General features: G+C 42.2%; 1 protein-coding gene across 2 annotated transcripts; it reads right to left on the bottom strand.

Moving 5' to 3' along the window:
* Positions 1–5,453: 5,453 nt before the first annotated feature.
* On the bottom strand, positions 5,454–18,045 carry LOC109428399 (ribonuclease P protein subunit p40). 2 transcript variants are annotated; one of them, XM_019704123.3, is made up of 4 exons: positions 17,783–18,045; positions 8,333–8,474; positions 8,096–8,260; positions 5,454–6,143 (listed from the first exon to the last, which is right to left on the bottom strand). In XM_019704123.3, the coding sequence occupies exons 1-4, from the start codon at positions 17,915–17,917 to the stop codon at positions 5,461–5,463; spliced, it is 1,125 nt and encodes a 374-aa protein (XP_019559668.2). In that variant the 5' UTR covers positions 17,918–18,045; the 3' UTR covers positions 5,454–5,460. The 2 variants fall into 2 exon arrangements, with proteins under 2 accessions (XP_019559668.2, XP_029710755.1); XM_029854895.2 differs by lacking the exons at positions 5,454–6,143; positions 8,333–8,474; positions 17,783–18,045 and adding an exon at positions 6,171–7,856 and having other exon boundaries at positions 8,096–8,235.
* Positions 18,046–18,130: the final 85 nt, after the last annotated feature.

The raw sequence follows: 18,130 nt of genomic DNA, 5'->3' as shown, positions 1-18,130 counted from the left end.
TGCCATATTGCTTTTCTTGTGGATTGAGGAAAATATCCCATCAAACCGCACCATTTAGTCGGTTCAACTTACAATTTTCAATTAAATTCAATGGCGATTGAATTATGGATGAGTAGAAACAACTGTTTCACCATAAATCTCAAACCGCAAGTGGAACACCACACTACTGACGAGTGTTGGAAATGTCATGAATTTTATAGTAATTATTTACAAAATGTCATGTGTAATCATCGCAATTTATCACTTGGACTTATTTTTTTTTCCAAATTGCTAGAATACATCCCATTAACTTTTTGGCGGTTGCAACTTAGCGTACGCATTAATAAATTTTCTATTCGTATCAGTTTGTTTAATAAATGGTATCCGTAGGTTGTGTGACCTACAAATAGCCTAAATTCAACCTTAACATATGATATGTAATATAAAAGATGCGCATCAGTTATATAACTTTGAAATAACTTAATTTCGACCAATGAAAATAATTGTACCATTTAAGTATTTAACAAGTTTTTTTTATTGACACATAACTTAATTTGAGCTAATCAATGAACGAAAGCTGGGTGGAACGCTATTATTAGTACTATAAGTATATTGGAAAACATCTTATACAACCTGAAAGATGTTTTATAAGCCGCCATTTTTTGCGCTGTTTTAAATATATAAGTGCTCAAAACTAAGTAAATAATACAAGAAAAATACAACAGAGCTTGTACGAAAAGTGTATTTTAAACTATTATATAGCAAGCTGTGTTACTTGGGATATTTTGTTAGTTTTTTATACCGCATTTAGTTCGCCACTGGACTGCGCACTGAGTATTCATAAGTGCGAAAACGCAAATAAAACTGCGCGATTGCATCAAATCAAATTGATGTCTCCGGCGCACTATTTCTTCGAAGTATGCTGAATAAGTGCTATGAAGACACCTAGCCGATCTCGTGCTCGTGCATAGTTGTCAGCTCTAATGTTTTGTTCCGTTGCAGCTATAATCCAATCTTGCGACGGCTAAGATTCAACTCGAGGTTTTGATTTTGGTACTTCGGAGCGCTTTGAGTTGGGATGTGCAAGTTTTCCGCAGTTTTGGCAGGGGACAGGCTTTTTCTGGTACGTAACAGTTGTCCTCTCATTTTTCATTTAAATGTAGGAAGGGATATGATGGTCTACTAATTCTATGCGCACAACCCGAACTTTGTTTGATGTCCCAGGAAAGAACGCCTTCCAAACTTCTCGTAATACAGATTTTATCTTGCCGTATTGCTTTATGTGCTCAGCTACTTCCGCGTTGAGCATCTCTGGCGGTAGATCGTGCACTCGAATGTGGATTGCTGTGCCCTCCAGAGAGCCAGGAATGATATTTTCTTTATTCTCGACCACAATTGCGTTCTTCAAATGATGTGTACTGCCCCCACTCGCATAACAGTCCCATTTGACTTTTCATCACTTTTGAGTTAACGTTATGAATAATCATTTTTTGATGTACTTCCAAAAACAACAATAAAAATTACGAATTTTTATGTCAATGTGTGAAAAAAAATACCAAGTTATGAGCGTCCCATATCAAAAGCACCCGCATAACAGTCCCATCATGGATGTTTGTGTTACGTAACACAAAACTGAACAACTTTGTAGTGATTGTAATATTTTTTACAGTTATATATTCATGTGCAAAGCAATCTGTGAAAGTTTCGAGATGATCGAAATATTTTTCAAATTTTGGCGATTTTTTCAAAGTTTTATATGGAAACAAGTCTTCAAACTTCAAATGCCGTTTTCTCAATTCCTACTTTTTGCAAATGGGACTGTTATGCGAATGGGGGCAGTGTAGCGGCTAGATGTTGTGCCACCTCAAGGCTACACAACTCAATAAGAACATTCCTACGGATGTTATGCAGCTAAAAAGTTTTCACTGTTTTCATGTCTAACTTGATTTCGTTGATTAAGTAAGAACATTTCTTCTGCATAGGTCGAATTGGCAATACACTAAAATCAACGACCAGCATTGTGGGACCCTAATATACTACTTATATCTACCCCTGAGACAAATATCATGGTGTTTTGATAGGCCATGATGTTTGGGTTAAACCCGTGTAATGTATTGGATTTTCGGATTCACTACTAATAGAGCGCGATGTTGTAGGTTTAAGCACGAGATCAAAACTGAAGCGTTTATTGCTAATAACTATTCGATTGCCCTCGGGGCACTCATCTCCACTAATGAACTTCGAGAATACAAATGTAAAAGGAATTCGCACTGAGGTCGAATTCATGGATACTATAGTTCTTTCCCCTAAAGTAACTATAACATAAAATTCATTAACAATTCAATTTTGCACTAATTCATAATTTACATAAGACAATTCGACAGAAAACTAATTCACAATTCACTACTAATTAATACTACTAATTCAAATTAAAATTCATGCATGATTCGAGTTTGGTTTTACATGTACACAAAATCTTCGTTCACTTTTCTTCGTTTCGTTCTCGATGATCGTCGTAGCGCTGGAAGGATTGCTTCTGGATCGATTGGATGCTTCGAATTCGTCTGTTCAGGTTGGAACGATCCTGATGTTGTTGAAGCTTCTTCCTCCGCCACCGTTACCACCCGGTTTCTCTTCGTGGAAGTAACCGGGACCATTACGTTCATGGTGGGAGTTTCAGCCTTCGAAATCTTCAATTGGTTTCGATGAGCGTTTGTGATTACGTTTCCAATTGCCACCTGAGGAATCATCGCCAGATTCGTCACTCATCTCCATTTTCAAGCGGTTCATTGCTTGCTTTAAGGTGTACTGTACGCCCTCCGAAGGAACTACTACGCTTTGTACCTTGCCTGTATAATTGGTTTTTGAATTTGCGCCTTCTTTACTTCGGCATTGACGTTTGATATGGCCCTTCTTACCACAATTGTTGCAATAATAGTTCGCATAATGGTTCTGTTGATCCCGTTTCCTTCCTTCGTCACCCCATGTTACCCTCCTCCGGAAGCTTGCACTTCTGCTACGGGTGCGGTCTCTTCTATTATAGTAGCCGTTGTTTCGATTATTGTCATAAGCTGCTCTTCTCCCCAAGCGCTCCCGTACTGATGCTACCTGTTGACCTTCCGAGTTGATTGCAGCAGCGCGCGTATTCGCAAGTTCGTAGTTTGTAATTATCCTCTCAGCGTCCGTTAGTGTAAGTTTCTCTTCTTTCAACAATTGTTTTTGCAAGTTTTTATCATACACACCTACTAAAATCCGGTCTCTTATCGCTTTATCTTTATACGTACCAAAATCGCAAAGAGATGCTTGCAATTTAAGGTCCAGTATGAAACTTTCGTCTGATCTTTGCATGCGTGTATTGAACTTAAAACATTGAATCACGTCAGAATCAATCTTGTCGTAGCGAGATTTTAATTTTTGAATTATTTCAGTGTAAGATAATTCTTTAACCCTTTTCCCTGGTAATAATAACTTGATCTCAGAGTAAATTGCTGGGCCACTAAGCGTGCAGAATGTGGACCTTTTTTGTTGTCATCGATTTGATTGAATTCAAAAAATTCTTCAAATCGTTCTGCATATTCGGTAAAAGAATTGCCGACGACATATGGTTCAATAACACCAACCAAATTAGTGGTAGTCATGTCTATGTAGTAAAAACACAAACGAGGAATCAAAACAAAATAAAACTATTGAATTTGGTAACAATGTAGCGACTCACCGATTTTGTAGTTTACCTCTCACACCAACAATAAGGATGACAAACCAGTTTCGCTCACCAATGAGATACTCCACCAGCTATCACTTCTCACTGGATTACTTGCCGCTCTCGCTGAAATGCTTCCGTTTTCTGCTCTCTCTCAGCAGACTCGCTCTTCTCACAGCACACCAGAGCGTAATTCTCACTCTCACCGCAACGGACTCTGCACTTGTATTTCTCTTATTTTTTTTAACACTCACTCTCTTCTTCGTACTGGTTTTCTCACACTTCTTGGGCACCGAAGTAGCTGGATCTCATTTTAAAAAAACTGCTCGATTTTTCTTATCAGCACTCTTGCCTTTGCTCAGCTGTACACTTTCAAGATGAAACTGGAAATTAGCACGACACACTAAATTTTCTCTTAATCCAAAGAACTGATGTCATAAACAATATCAGTTACAATCTTCGGATATAGAGATTGCTAACCTTTACGGGGTCAGTGATCTTCTTTTGTAATTTCCTAACGTGGGAATAACCTTTTGTCACAATTGCAACAATTGCCTCTTCAAAATGGCTTTCCACGGTACATTAGGCTTTTATTTCACCACAAAAATGGCACTTTTCGTGGAATTACACTCCTGTGGATCAATTCCACAGTGATACTTATGGAGTAGATTTCACTTAATTTCTTAATCTTCTCTATTTCTCACGCGATTTGGAAAAAAAATCCTTTACCTCGTCGACACTTGTAATGTATTGGATTTTCGGATTCACTACTAATAGAGCGCGATGTTGTAGGTTTAAGCACGAGATCAAAACTGAAAAGTTTATTGCTTAATAACTATTCGATTGCCCTCGGGGCACTCATCTCCACTAATGAACTTCGAGAATACAAATGTAAAAGGAATTCGCACTGAGGTCGAATTCATGGATACTATAACCCGGTTGTTAGGAGTTCGATCTCGGATAACCTTGATCGCAACCAGTAGTGAGCGTTTCAATGCATTGCAACAAGCGAGTGTCTATTTCCAATTCGACATGTAGTGCTGATTTTCTCTGGTTCTCGGTAACAGCCCCCCTTTCCAATCCGGTAGGTACCAGTTGTCTTTTATTACTATGTATAGGAGTTCAGTATTGATTAGCTTCCATTAACGTCGTGTCAGGTTAGGAGCGCGCTATTTCCAGTGTCGAGAATAACCCAACCAACTTGTTAAAGTCGCTTAGAAATATTCCCTAAATCCCGTTCGAGATAAGTGATCGTTTTTCCATTACCTCCGTTACTTCCATTAGCAGGTAACGCAACATAACGTCTACCGATGACTCATGTCTCATTGGCAAGCATATTCATTCCTACACCAACGTTTTTGATGATTTTGGGGCTTTCTTCTGCATTTTGCCCAAGGGTAGTCCCTTAGAAGACTTGTATTCATCAGCTACTACGCTTTTGTTGGGGACGGTGTACGTTTAGAGTACTTTCTGATATCAGTTCTGGATCTCTAAAGCCGCATTCATGTTTGAAGTGGTGGTTACATTAAAATAGTTTCTTAAAATTCGCATTTATTTCACTGCCTCATTTGCTAGCTTCTGGGAAGAAAATCAATAGATAATAGAATTAATAGGAAACAACAATGCTAAAAAATGGTAATCTTATTTTCAGAAATTCTGATTACTTACTACAGTACTGATTATCGTATCTTTAGGATCGTCAAGCAACGTCGGTTAATCATTGCATAGGGAGTTCTCTATAGATTCCGAAGATCCAGAATACTCGTCCAATCCATCCACTTTTACTTTGGCATTTTATTGTTCCCTACAACCTGATACCACAGATAGTTTCCTTTGCGATTCATCACAACCGCGTAGCAGTTCTCTCCATCCGTATGGAAATAGTTTTCCCTCATCTTGAACCCTATCGGGCTATCGGAGAATCCCTGGACGTACATACCCATCCAAGGAACGTGATCCTGCAGTTCCAGGGACCGCCTCATAGCATTGTGCACAGCTTCAACCTGATCCGGTGTGAAGAACCCATTCCAGTGCATTACTTTGGCGTTGCCGATCTCCACTCGTTCCCCACAGAAGTCGTACGAGTTCAGGTACTCTTCTTCCTCTGTATTGCACGACAACGCCAGCATTCCCATGTATTCAATCAACTCACCTGCGCTGCAGTACTCCTTACCATCGTCGCCTTCGTCTACCTTGAACACTGGCACGTTCAATCCGCACTCCTGGTGCGTCTTGATCATCGTTGGCATCAGTTCAACCTTGAGGTCCTTATCGAACTGGGCCAGATCGGCAAAGTATTGGGCAATCGATGAAGGACAAATGGGAGCTCCATTGAAGGGTACCGTCGGAGGTGTCCATGCGACCTGTAGATCGAAGCGACCCAAACATTCGCGACCGAGGCATTCCCGAACACGCTTGAAGAACTTGGTTTCCGGTTGAAGCGCGTGAAGATCGATGCGAACCACTGTCAATGAAACATGGGATCGGGAAATTCGGGTTACACCTTTATTCAAGCAAAAATAACATTTCTTATATGCAAATAACGAATAAATAAATTACGATATCTCTAAAAAAATCTCAATCGTTTATCACTCCTGATTTCCATAGTTCCTAAGGGGTGCCGTATGGACGGCATAGTTCTGTTCCTTGATCATCTGCCGCAGCTGAACCAGTTCATAATCCCGCACCTTTTGCCAGCACTCAAGCTCGTTGAGCAACAGCAAACTCGGGCAGTTCTCGACGAACCGGTAGGCTGTTTCGATGGTCAGCTCCGAGGAGTGAATTATCCGAACATCTTCCAGATATTGGAAGGGGTTGCGCAGGAAGATTCGCTCGAACATCTCATCGCTCGTGTAGGCTTGCGTTCCCACCTGGAGGAATCGAAGTTTGAGGGCTGTTGTCAGGATGAATTCTAGGTGGTTGAAAGGGCATTCGCAGACGAAGCCCAACCGTTCGAGGTTCATGAACGGAGGAATCGCGTACTTCCGGAGAAAGACCGACGTCGAAGGGATCATGACGCAGTTGTATAACGCTAGGGTTTTCAAGTCCGGACAGTACTGACTGATGTAGATCAGAGCGTTCATATCCATCTGCTCGACATGCTCCAAGTGAAGATAAGTCAGGTTGCAACCTTTGACTTGGAGGACGTCTCGGACTTGATCAGCGAAGAAGTCACATGACAGAAGGTAGAGTTCCTCGAGGTTGTTGACACCGATCAGCGCCATCAAATCCATAAGAAGCATATTGTGAAAGATGGATACATAGCGTATGTCTGGACACATTTCTGCCAGGAGTTGGATGTGACGCGTTGTAGCGAAGCGAGTTTCAAATCTTTGCAGTTTCAAACTAAGAATTTGAGGATAGTTCTGTTCGATGAACTCCAAGCAACGACCAAGATCATCGTAGCGTCCGATGTCAGTTAGATTCTTCGCTTTGACGAGAAGTTCGATCATTCCTGCGATGGTAACTTGAGTTCGCATCAGGATCACTACCTTCAACTTCTTGAGCTTCGTAATGATGTCAATGCTGTCGTTTGTCACGTATTTCGAGTTTGAAATATCTAGATACTCCAGATTAGGACAGTTTTTGATCAGTGATCGAAGAATAGTGTTGGTGCAGTCATAGTTTAGGGTCAATGCTGTCAAATTCTTCATGGTGCCCAAACCATTTAGGATTGTCTTCTCCATATCCTCGGTTTTCCAGCCTCCACTCATCGATCCCAAGCTCAAGTACCGCAGACCCTTCATTTCGTTCATCTTTGAGTAGAATATGTGACGCATTGTTTTGGGCAGCTCTTCGATCTTCATAACTCGAAGTTTCCTCGAGAGCAGAACCTCCGACATGGCTATGGCAACGTTCATCTGACATAGAAACTTCGACATGGACGCCCTCAGGTCCAGAGCCTTTTTAACTCTTTCGATCAGCAGATTTATTTGAGTAATCAACATCTTGGCCATGTCATCGTACAGATGTCCTGGAATACAGTGATCATACTCGTCCCTCAAGTCCAGAACAATAGACTTCAGACATTTTTGGGCCTCATTGTTGCCCTGCTTGCTCAAGACTAGCATTGTCGGCATTAACAGTTCAGCAATATGACACAACCAAACGGTTGTGCCTTTCAGGGCAAGTGTCTCAAGCCTAACCGGTTGATTCAGCCTGGGCATGATCGTTCAAGCTACGGACGATTACGGAACTCAATCAGTACTTGGAGCATGTCTGATGCGTATCGAGGAGTTCAAACGGAAGGTTCGGGAGTCTGACCCTGTCGAAAGCTCCGATTTTCAATGTTGAGACTATCTATATCTACCTACATATCCCAACCTAAAATACAATTTTGATTCTACTTGATCATCTACTCCACCACCGTCTCCATCTTTGAACCCCTCCTCAATCGCTTCATCGTTCAACACTCACCGTATTTACTGCCCCGCTTTCGAGCAAATTCCGACACCTGGCCCTCGAGACCCAACGATTGGAAGGTTTCCTTGTTCAAATGCAGTACCAGCGTTCCCGGATGTACTACCGCCACACAATCGTCCGTGTCCAACCGGGTACGAAAAGATACTGCGTAGAATTTTCCTGAAAGCCCCCAAAGCAGATAGACAGACAATCACATCGAAGTAAAAATCGAGATCTAAGCTATCCTCCTACCTTGCTTGACGAATCCTTCGATAAACATCCGGTTGATGAACGCCTGCAAGGATACGTTACGCACCAGATAGTGATCGCTATCGGCCAAAGCGGTTTCCAATTCGATCGGTATACTGCTCACGTCCGGCAGGACGACTGTTATCTACGGGGAAAATTTGTTCGAAAATGAAACTAGAAAACTAGACGATTCCTCTCACTTTGCTCAAAGTCAAAAGGCAATGTGTATACTAATGTTAGGAGAAGAGATGCACGGCTTTCGGTGAGCCGCGCGATATTGCGCAATGGTGGTCGTTTGCCTATACGATCGGCTTTACGCCGCGCCGCCAGAGAGTGAGATGTATGTTTCCATTTCACAGACAGACAGCAAGCTCATAACGTTTGCGCCGTGAGCCGGTGGCGGTTTGTTTTCAACGGATAAAAATAGATTCGGTGGTTCTTCAGATGCTGTTGTCGATTGCGGGATCGGTGGTAATGGTTATGGTGATTGCAAGAACTTTAATGACAATGATGATGAAAATGAAACCCCGCTAACACAATGTCGTATATGATGTTGAATAGGATATGTACATTAGGGTGGCCCACACTTATATGAAAAACATAATATTCGAAAAATGCCATGTCTTACTCCTGAATTAGTTTTTTTGGAGTTGTTTTCCAGAAGCTACACAACAAGATGCACTCGGAAAACGCCGGCACCGCCGTTGAAAGCAGATATGTATACTGAATCTTTGTAAAATGCGGCGTTTGTTAGCCTTATAGCCCGCAGGGGATTCCCGTTGGAAGATGAAATCAAGAAAATCCACACCGATCTGGATAGCACATTTAGAGAAGGCCACACTCAGTGAAGTGAAAACTTGTTATTTGATTATCTTCTTTTCAGTGAGGTACAAGTAAACAAAAGGAAATGGATTATGTTTTTCGAACGACTAGGTTCAATTATAATTATAGTACAAATAATGTTATTATCGATGAGAAAAATAGGGATTTATACAGCAAATACATGAAAATACAACTCTTGCTACTGAACATGATGAGCTGAGAAGGGTTGCGATAAACTTTGATAATAATATTACAAAATCATAGAGCTTGCTGACGTTTATTCACCTCTCTCTTCATGCATGCAGGCGGGATAGGATTTTTTTTCATCGGGAAACCTTTCCTGATGACAACAAATTCTATTTCGCCTGCATGTTTGAAAGAAGGTGAATAAACGTCAGCATGCTCTATTGAGTTCAAAATTCAGAAAATTGGGTAGAAATCAAGGTATAGATTTGGTTTTCACTGTCAACCTTAGTCATTATTAGGATCTACAAAAGATAATACCACAGACAAACAGACGTAACACTTGTGAAATTTCCATCGATCACGCTTTTAACGATCATTTTAAATTTTCATAGTTGTGGCTTTCACAACCAGAGGCGCGCTCATCGTTTTTCTATGCGTTTGACGTTTCACACTAGCGCCTTCTGTTGAAGATATTGCACAACACAGTGATTCGTGCAACTTTTCCACCAGTTGATGGTAGTGTGAACTGGGCGATGGATTTCCATGAAAATCGTTCAAGGTGTTACGTCTGTTTGTCTGTGATAATACACTAAATCCTTTTTTTACACGACTTTTTTTTTACGCGATTTTATTTTACACGTTTTTTTACGCGATTTTCTCGAAGTTACGCGACTTTTTTTTTACGCGATTTAGGTCATTTGCGGAGGGCAAATCGCGTAAAAAAAATTCCTTTGGATTTTTTTTACGCGATTTCTCGAAGTTACGCGAACTTTTTTACACGATCTTTTTTTGCGCGCGCGCATCCATCGCGTAAAAACAGGATTTAGTGTATATGGTAAGTGGGGGCAGGATGGGTCACCTAAGAAATGGATCCCTATAACTTTCTGAATATAAATCGCATTTCCTAGTCAGCTATGATATAAGAGTATAAAAAGGTAATAAAGTTTGAAACCTGCTTCTTGACAAACAATTTTCAAAACATGACCCATCTTGCCCCACCTCATTTTAACGGGGGCAAGATGGGTCAGCTATAAGAAAACTCGATTTTCCTCCAACAAAAAATACTATATCTTCTAGTTTTTCTTTATACATCTAAGCTGCATAGACGTACAGATTACACGAAGAAAGTGTTGAAACATATCGGTAGATTATTCTCAGAACTAGAAGATTTTTGTTCGGGTAGCCATAAACGGACTTTGAAAACCTATATTTTTTGAAGGAAAATTTAAAAAATATGTTCTCAAATTTTCAGTGCTCTCATCGCTTCGATAATGTAGGTCACAGAATAGTCTTTCCATGAAAAATAAAACATTTTCAAAAACTATGCAAACATACCGAAAAATTAGGGTGACCCATTTTGCCCCGTCTACACAATACACGTAGTTATATGGAATGTATAGCATAAGGAGTATAACGAAAAAATATTTTATTTATTTCTGTGCGAGGAACGTATAGAATTTTCAAAACAATATACCGTGGGGTGCCCTAATTTCGCGCGGCGCCAAACTTCGTCAATCACCGGATTAAAAAGATATTTTTTGCCAATACTTAGGCGCAGTGGCGTCGCGTAACCTCACTTTTTACCTGTGCACCGACCCTAAAACATGCAATTGCAGGGGATTTATGATCAAAATCGAAATAGAAATGAGTGATAGCAGCTATTCTCGTCATTTTCTTATTACTACAAGCAAATTTGTTTAAAAAATTCAAGAATTTATACTTGGTGCACAGGTAAAAAGTGAGGTTACGCGACGCCACTGCTTAGGCGTTTTTGTTACAATTTCGATATTACTACAAACTTTCAATATTCGCGAACTCTTTCTCATCCAAAACTTAAAAGAAAAAAACTAGGAAAACATCAAACAAAAATTTTGAAAACAATGAGCATCTGTCAAACGCCATGTTTGCCTGTCTTGCAGCAGCAGCACCAAAGTTGTCGCGCGCAGCGAAATTAGCGTTTCTTCGTAAAAAAGTGAAATTATTGCAGAAAAACATCACCAACTTCAACAACCAGGTACGTAACAGTGACAAAACTATAATATGGTGTGATAAAACTTTATTTTTTGAAATAATGGACGCGTAATTGTTTTGCACGAAATTTGGAGCCTGGAAATTTGGTGGAGCCTATTTTCGATCATTGCTTTTGTTTACTTTTCAGGATGCCACCGAAGAAGCATATGCAGCATAATCCGGAAAAAGTTTCGGCTGCGCTGAAAATGATCCGTACTGGACATTCGGTACGCCATGCCGCCTTTTTCTATGGAGTGCCGGCCAGTACCCTAAGGGACAAGTTTAGGCTCAGTCATCCTCGATCTAAACCAGGAGCTCCTACGGTGTTGAACGAAAAAGTCGAAGATCATGCTGTTGCTTGGATATTGGATATGGCAAAAGCTGGTGAGTACACGAACGCTGAGGGCTAGCGTAGCGTACTATGTAAAAAAGCGCGGAGTACCCAACACCTTCAAGGATGGAGTTCCCGGTAAGAAATGGACCAGGCTTTTCCTCCGACGTCATCCCAGCATTAGTCGTCGAGTTCCCAGTCTGCTTCCAAAATATCGGGCTGTTGTTACGGAAGGGCAAATCCGATCTTGGTTCGCGGAAATTACTAAGTATATTGAATCGGAAGGTCATCATCAAATATTGCAAGATCCAAGCAGAATTTTCAATATGGACGAAACAGCGGTATCCACCGTTCCAACTAAAGAAGTAGTCCTAGCGGGTGTCGGAAGCCGATACGTGCATGCCCGAGTTGGGAATTCAGATAAGGAATCGTATACAGCCTTATTTGGTGCAAGCGCATCAGGAGTATTAGTGCCGCCTCTCATGATTTTTCCATATAAACAAAGGATTCCACGTGATATCTTCCAGATGCTACCAGAAGGTTGGGCTGCTGGTAGAACCCAGTCGGGATGGATGGACCGCGATACATTTTATGAGTACCTTCGAGATGTGTTTGTTCCTTGGCTGCAGAACCAGGAAGCCGAATTACCAGTGATCCTATTCGTTGACGGACACAAATCTCATGTATCACACCTTTCCATGGAAGTATGCAAGAAATCTGGCATAATATTGATTTGTCTACCAGCCAATACAACCCAAATTACTCAACCTCTGGATGTGTGTTTTTTTCGACCTCTGAAAGAGTACTGGAACCAGATTCTCGTAGACTGGAGAATAGACCACCGTGGCGGTCAGCTTCCGAAATGTGAAATTGCTCCACTGTTGTGAACTACTCTTCGTTGACATCCGAAAACACTGCTGTACCAGAGCCCAGTCCTGTAGAAGTGGAATCACTTGTAACGCAGTCGGATGGCGGAATTCGAGAATCTACTATGGAGTATTTTGAATCTTACTTGTCACCGCAACAAATGAAATGCTTCAAGGATAACTTGAAAATGAGAAACTGGACTGGACCAACAGAAGATACAGGTTTGTTTGCTGTATGGAAGAGAATGAGAGACAATAGCTGTGGCTCCTCGGATAATGCCATCATTGAAGCAGCTGGTCATCTGTCGGAAGAAGAAGAACCATTATTCTTGGGGTTTCCGGAGGCTGCTCATACCCTTGATATGGTCGATTATCAAGGTAAAACAAAAGTACTAAAATTCTTCAAATAGCTAACACTTTTTATAATGTTTTGTAGATGAAAATCGTCGCCCCATGCAGCAGGAAACTCATACTACCGTTGATGTTTTGAGCGAGGCATTTCTGAAGCCACATGCAACACCGAGCACGAAACCGAAGAAGACTAAAATTCGTCCCTCTGCTGTGGCCACCGGAAAAGCATATGAAAAGTTCATTGAAAAAATTGAGAAGCAAAAAAAGGAAGAAGAAATGGCTAAGCAGAGGAAGAAATTGGAAAAGCAACTGAGAAACCCTGATAAAAATATACAATAAAATCGCCATAAACTTCCATTGAATAATGATAAAGTTGGTTGTTCAACAACAAATCATATTGTGTACGTATTTTCCTGCTGAAAATTATGTATTGGAACTACAATATGTGCACAATAAAATGAATGGCACTAGAGATTTCAATAATAAAAACACCTTAAATTGAATGGTAGTTGACTTGAATTTGCTCCAGAAAATTTGGGTTTTTTTTTTATGGTAAAGATACATAACAACCCCCATTTTCTATTGTAAAAGTGACATTTACAATACATGCTATGGTGGAAAACCATAGGGTCTGTTGTTACTCTATCGTTTCAAACAATTGAAATCATGGTAACTACCATTCATTTCAGCGTGTTGTAACAATACATTCTGTTGTATTTCTATGATCTTTTTTATCAGGGATTGCCGGTAACAACTATTTGAGGACAGTCAAAACGCGCGATGTATTCGTGCAATGTTCTGGTGGTCATTATTACCGTTGAACTGGTAGTAGCGAATATTTCAGGCCATTTTGAATGGTCCAGCGTAATACAAATGTAGTCTGGTCCACGGTTGAGAACCCGGCTGAGAATGTATAGGTCGCGATGATAGAGTAGTCTTCACTGGAGCTTTTTATGCTGCTGCCCAGTCACTACACTTGCGTGTGCGTAGTCCTCACATCGATGCTAGGCCATGCGATACAGGAACATGAGGCATCCGTCTGCTTCGCACAACGATTCGCGCCATTTGAAGAAACATTGTAGTTCATTGGCTTCCGGTGGTGTGGTTCAATTGTTCCGAAGATGTCGTATGACGGATTGTAGAGTTTCATCCTGCTTGGTTTTTTGCTGAATCATCTGGTAGGTTACTGGAAGAACTGCTGCAGATTGGGCTCGCATACTTTTATGTCTGCTTTCCGCTGAACACAAGCTATGTGTAGTCTTCTCCAGGCTTGGAATGTTCACCAATCAATCGTGACAGGACATCAGTATACCCAAAACTGTCAGTAGCCTTGAATTCCAGCTTGAAATCGCACTGAAAAAGAGTTAACGTCCACCATTGTAGTCTGTTTGCTGTATGAACTGCTATTCCTTTTCTTGATCTAAATATTCCTGATAGTGGCTTGTGGTACGTGTGTAGTGTGAATCGCCGTCCAAATATCATGCGATTGAGCTTGGTGCGGGCAAACACAAGGGCCAAGTTCTTCTTTTTCACCTTGTGCGTAATTACTTACCTTACCGATCAGGCTAAGGCCGGGGTGGCCTCTGCTGTACATAGTAGCCGTCTCCATTCCACTCGGTCCATGGCTGTTTGTCTCCAGTTCCGCACTCTGCGTAGGGTCCGCAGATCGTCCTCCACTTGGTCGACCCACCTAGCTCGCTGCGCTCTGCGTCTTCTTATACCGGTCAGAGTCATCCGAGAACCATTTTTGGTCGGGTTGCTATCCGACATCCTGATGACGTGACCCGCCCACTGTAGCCTCCCGATTTTCGCGGTATGGACGATGGTTGGTTCTCTCAGCAGCTGATGCAGCTCGTGGTTCATTCGCCTTCTGTAAGTCCCAGCTTCCATCTGCACTCCGCCTTAGATGGTACGCAACACCTTCCGTTCGAAAACTCCAAGGGCGCGTTGGTTCTCTGCACGTAGGGTCCATGTTTCGTGCCCATAGAGGACGACTGGTCTAATCAGCGTTTTGTAGGTACGCAACACCTTCCGTTCGAAAACTTCAAGGGCGCGTTGGTTCTCTGCACGTTGGGTCCATGTTTCGTGCCCATAGAGGACGACTGGTTTAATCAGCGTTTTGTAGATAGTTAACTTCGTTTTGCGGCGAACTTTATTCGATCGTAGAGTTCTTTGGAGTCCAAAGTAAGCACGATTTCCTGCCACAATGCGTCTCTGAATTTCTCTGCTGGTGTTGTTGTCGGCGGTCACCAGTGAGCCCAAGTACACGAATTTTTCAACCGCCTCGATTTCATCACCGTCGATATAAATTCGGGGTGGCGGGCGCGGTGATTCCTCCCTGGAGCCCTTTGCCATCATGTACTTTGTCTTCGACACATTAATGACTAATCCGATGCGCCTGGCTTCACTGTTTAGCCGGATGTACGTTTCCGCCATCGTCTCAGATTTATGAGCAATAATATAGCGCATTTAGTTCACCACTGGACTATCGCACTAGTTTTCACGAGTGCGAAAACGCTAATAAAAGTGCGCGATTGCATCAAATCAACTCGGTGTCTTCAGAGCACTTGTTTTCCATAGATTGAAGAAATAGTGCGCCGAAGACATCAACCAGATTTGATGCATTGATTGATTGATTTGTCTTTATTAGAGAGACTTTCAGCCCTTGGAGATTTGATGCAATCGCGCACTTTTATTTACGTTTTCGCACTTATAATGTCGCAGTTCGCAGTCCAGTAGTGAACTAAATGCGGTATATCAATATCATCAGCAAAACCAAGCAACTGAACGGACTTCGTGAAAATCGTTCCACTCGCTGTTATCCCCGCTCTCCTTTATTCCACCCTATAAAGCAATGTTAAACAGCAAGCACGAGTGACCATCCCCTTTCCGTAACCCTCTGCAAGATTCGAAGGGACTCGAGAGTGTCCCTGATACTCGAACTACGCACATCACTCGATCCATCGTCGCCTTGATCAATCGTATCAGTTTATCCGGGAATCCGTATTCGTTCATAATCTGCCATAGCTGTTCTCGATCGATTGTATCATACGCCGTTTTGAGATCGATGAACAAGTGATGTGTGGGCACGTTGTATTCGCAACATTTCTGCAACACCTGGCGGATGGCGAACATCTGGTCCGTTGTAGCGCGTTCACCCATAAATCCAGCCTGATATTGCCCCACGAACTCTCTTGCAATCGGTGATAAACGGTGGCATAAAATTTGAGAGAGTATCTTGTGGGACACACGATACCTTCCATCCATTCCTCCGGTAATACTTCCTCCTCCCAAATCTTGGTAATGACCCAGTGTAGTGCTCTCACCGTATTTTAGAAGCTCGCTTGGTAGTTGATCTGCTCCAGCGGCTTTGTTGTTTTTCAACCGGCCAACCTCCTCCTCAATATCTTGGAGGTCAGGGGCCGGAAGTCTTTCGTCTTGTGCACATCCTCCTAGATCTGTTACCACCCACCTTCGGTACTTGCAACATCGCCATTGAGGTGCTCATCGTAATGCTGCCGCCACCTCTCGACCACCTCACGCTCGCTCGTGAGAATATTCCCGTGGTTATATTGGCACATGTGGCACAAAGCCTCTGCGCGAGCGGTTCAGCTTCTCGTAGAACTTTCGTGTGTTCTTAGCGCGGTACGGCTCTTCCATCGCTTCGCGATCTTGTTCTTCCTGCTGGCGCTTCTTCATCCGGAACACTGAGTTCCGCACCTGTCTGTAACGTGCTTCATTTGCTCTCGTACGGTGTTGCAACATTCTCGCCCATGCTGCATTCTTCTCGTTTTTCAACTGTTCACATTCGCCGTCGTACCAGTCGTTTCTGTGATTCGGAGTCGCGAAGCCCAGTGCTGTAGCCGAGGTACTACCTATGGCGGATCGGAAGTCCCTCCAGCCATCTTCATTTAGGAAGTAGGACTTGGTATTTTTCGAAATTTTTGCTTTTCATATAAGTGTGGGCCACCTTAAGATGACGACTACAATACTTCTAAATCCTAATTAACTACTTTGTGCATCAACCGAAAGGCAGACTCATCGCTTTTTGGTGAGCGAGCAGTATAGGGAAAGAATGCTGAGCTGATCATTGGTTCCCAACATTTACTATTGAAACAAGTAGTTAATAGTTGGGTTAACCTTATGAGGTTACATTCATATTTTAAAAATTATTGCATCTAATTCCGTTGGGCCCAAGTTCGTCGAAAATCGATAGTGCTCTAGAGCAACCATGGGAAGTAGAGGGTTAAGAACACTATGACTGCTTTGGTTGAATGGTATAAAATAACCTATTCTATCATTTCGACAATGATTTATCCACAGACAAACAGACGTAACACTTACGAAATTTCTATCGACCACGCTTTTAACGATCATTTTAAATTTTCATAGTTGTGACTTTCACAACCAGAGGCGCGCGCATCGTTTTTCTATGCGTTTGACGTTTCACACTAGCGCCTTCTGTTGACGATATTGCACAACACAGTGATTCGTGCAACTTTTCCACCAGGTGATGTTAGTGTGAACTGGGAATAGAGTAAATAAACTATAGAGGACGAATGTCGCTGGCGTCGCCGCCGCAACATCTCTTGCTGGCGGAGATAGGGAGGGATATAAGTGTCAAAGCGAAAAAGTATGCAGTTTGACAGGTAGATACCCGGCATGTTTGCGAACGAGAACAAAGGGAACAGCAGCGACATTCGTCTATTAACTCTATTGAACTGGGCGATGGATTTCCATGAAAATCGTTCAAGGTGTTACGTCTGTTTGTCTGTGATTTATCGGTCACTAATAACTTGAAAGGTGAAAGGTGTGTATGTGTAATGTCAAGCATGTAGATAGGTACCCAAATTGCGTCCCACCACCCTAAAAAAGCTTCCTACTCACCGATTGATTGAAAGGATGCGCGCGAATCCCACTTCGGATGGGATCTTTCCCCTTCGATTGCAACTCCACGGTACCGGTTTTCTGCACAATTTCATGAGACGGCGCCGGAAAGCGCCACACTTCCGGACACAACATCACAACTGGATTTACGTTTTAAAAATTAAATTCTGATAAAAGATTAAGAGCCAATTTTTATTTCGGCGACTGCTTTGAATACGACAAAGAGAAACTTGTTTCGAAGCTCGACCAAGCACGCTAATTTTTGTAAACAATAAAAACAAAGCACACGTGCGACGCCCAACGCCGGCAGATTGAGCTACCGCGTGAGACCCGCGCGACGCTGCGCTT

Source organism: Aedes albopictus, chromosome 1 (assembly GCF_035046485.1).
Source record: "Aedes albopictus strain Foshan chromosome 1, AalbF5, whole genome shotgun sequence".
NCBI classification, from domain to species: domain Eukaryota; kingdom Metazoa; phylum Arthropoda; class Insecta; order Diptera; family Culicidae; genus Aedes; species Aedes albopictus.
The sequence above is the reverse complement of the archived record's forward strand: the minus strand, read 5'-3'. Positions and strand labels throughout refer to the sequence as shown.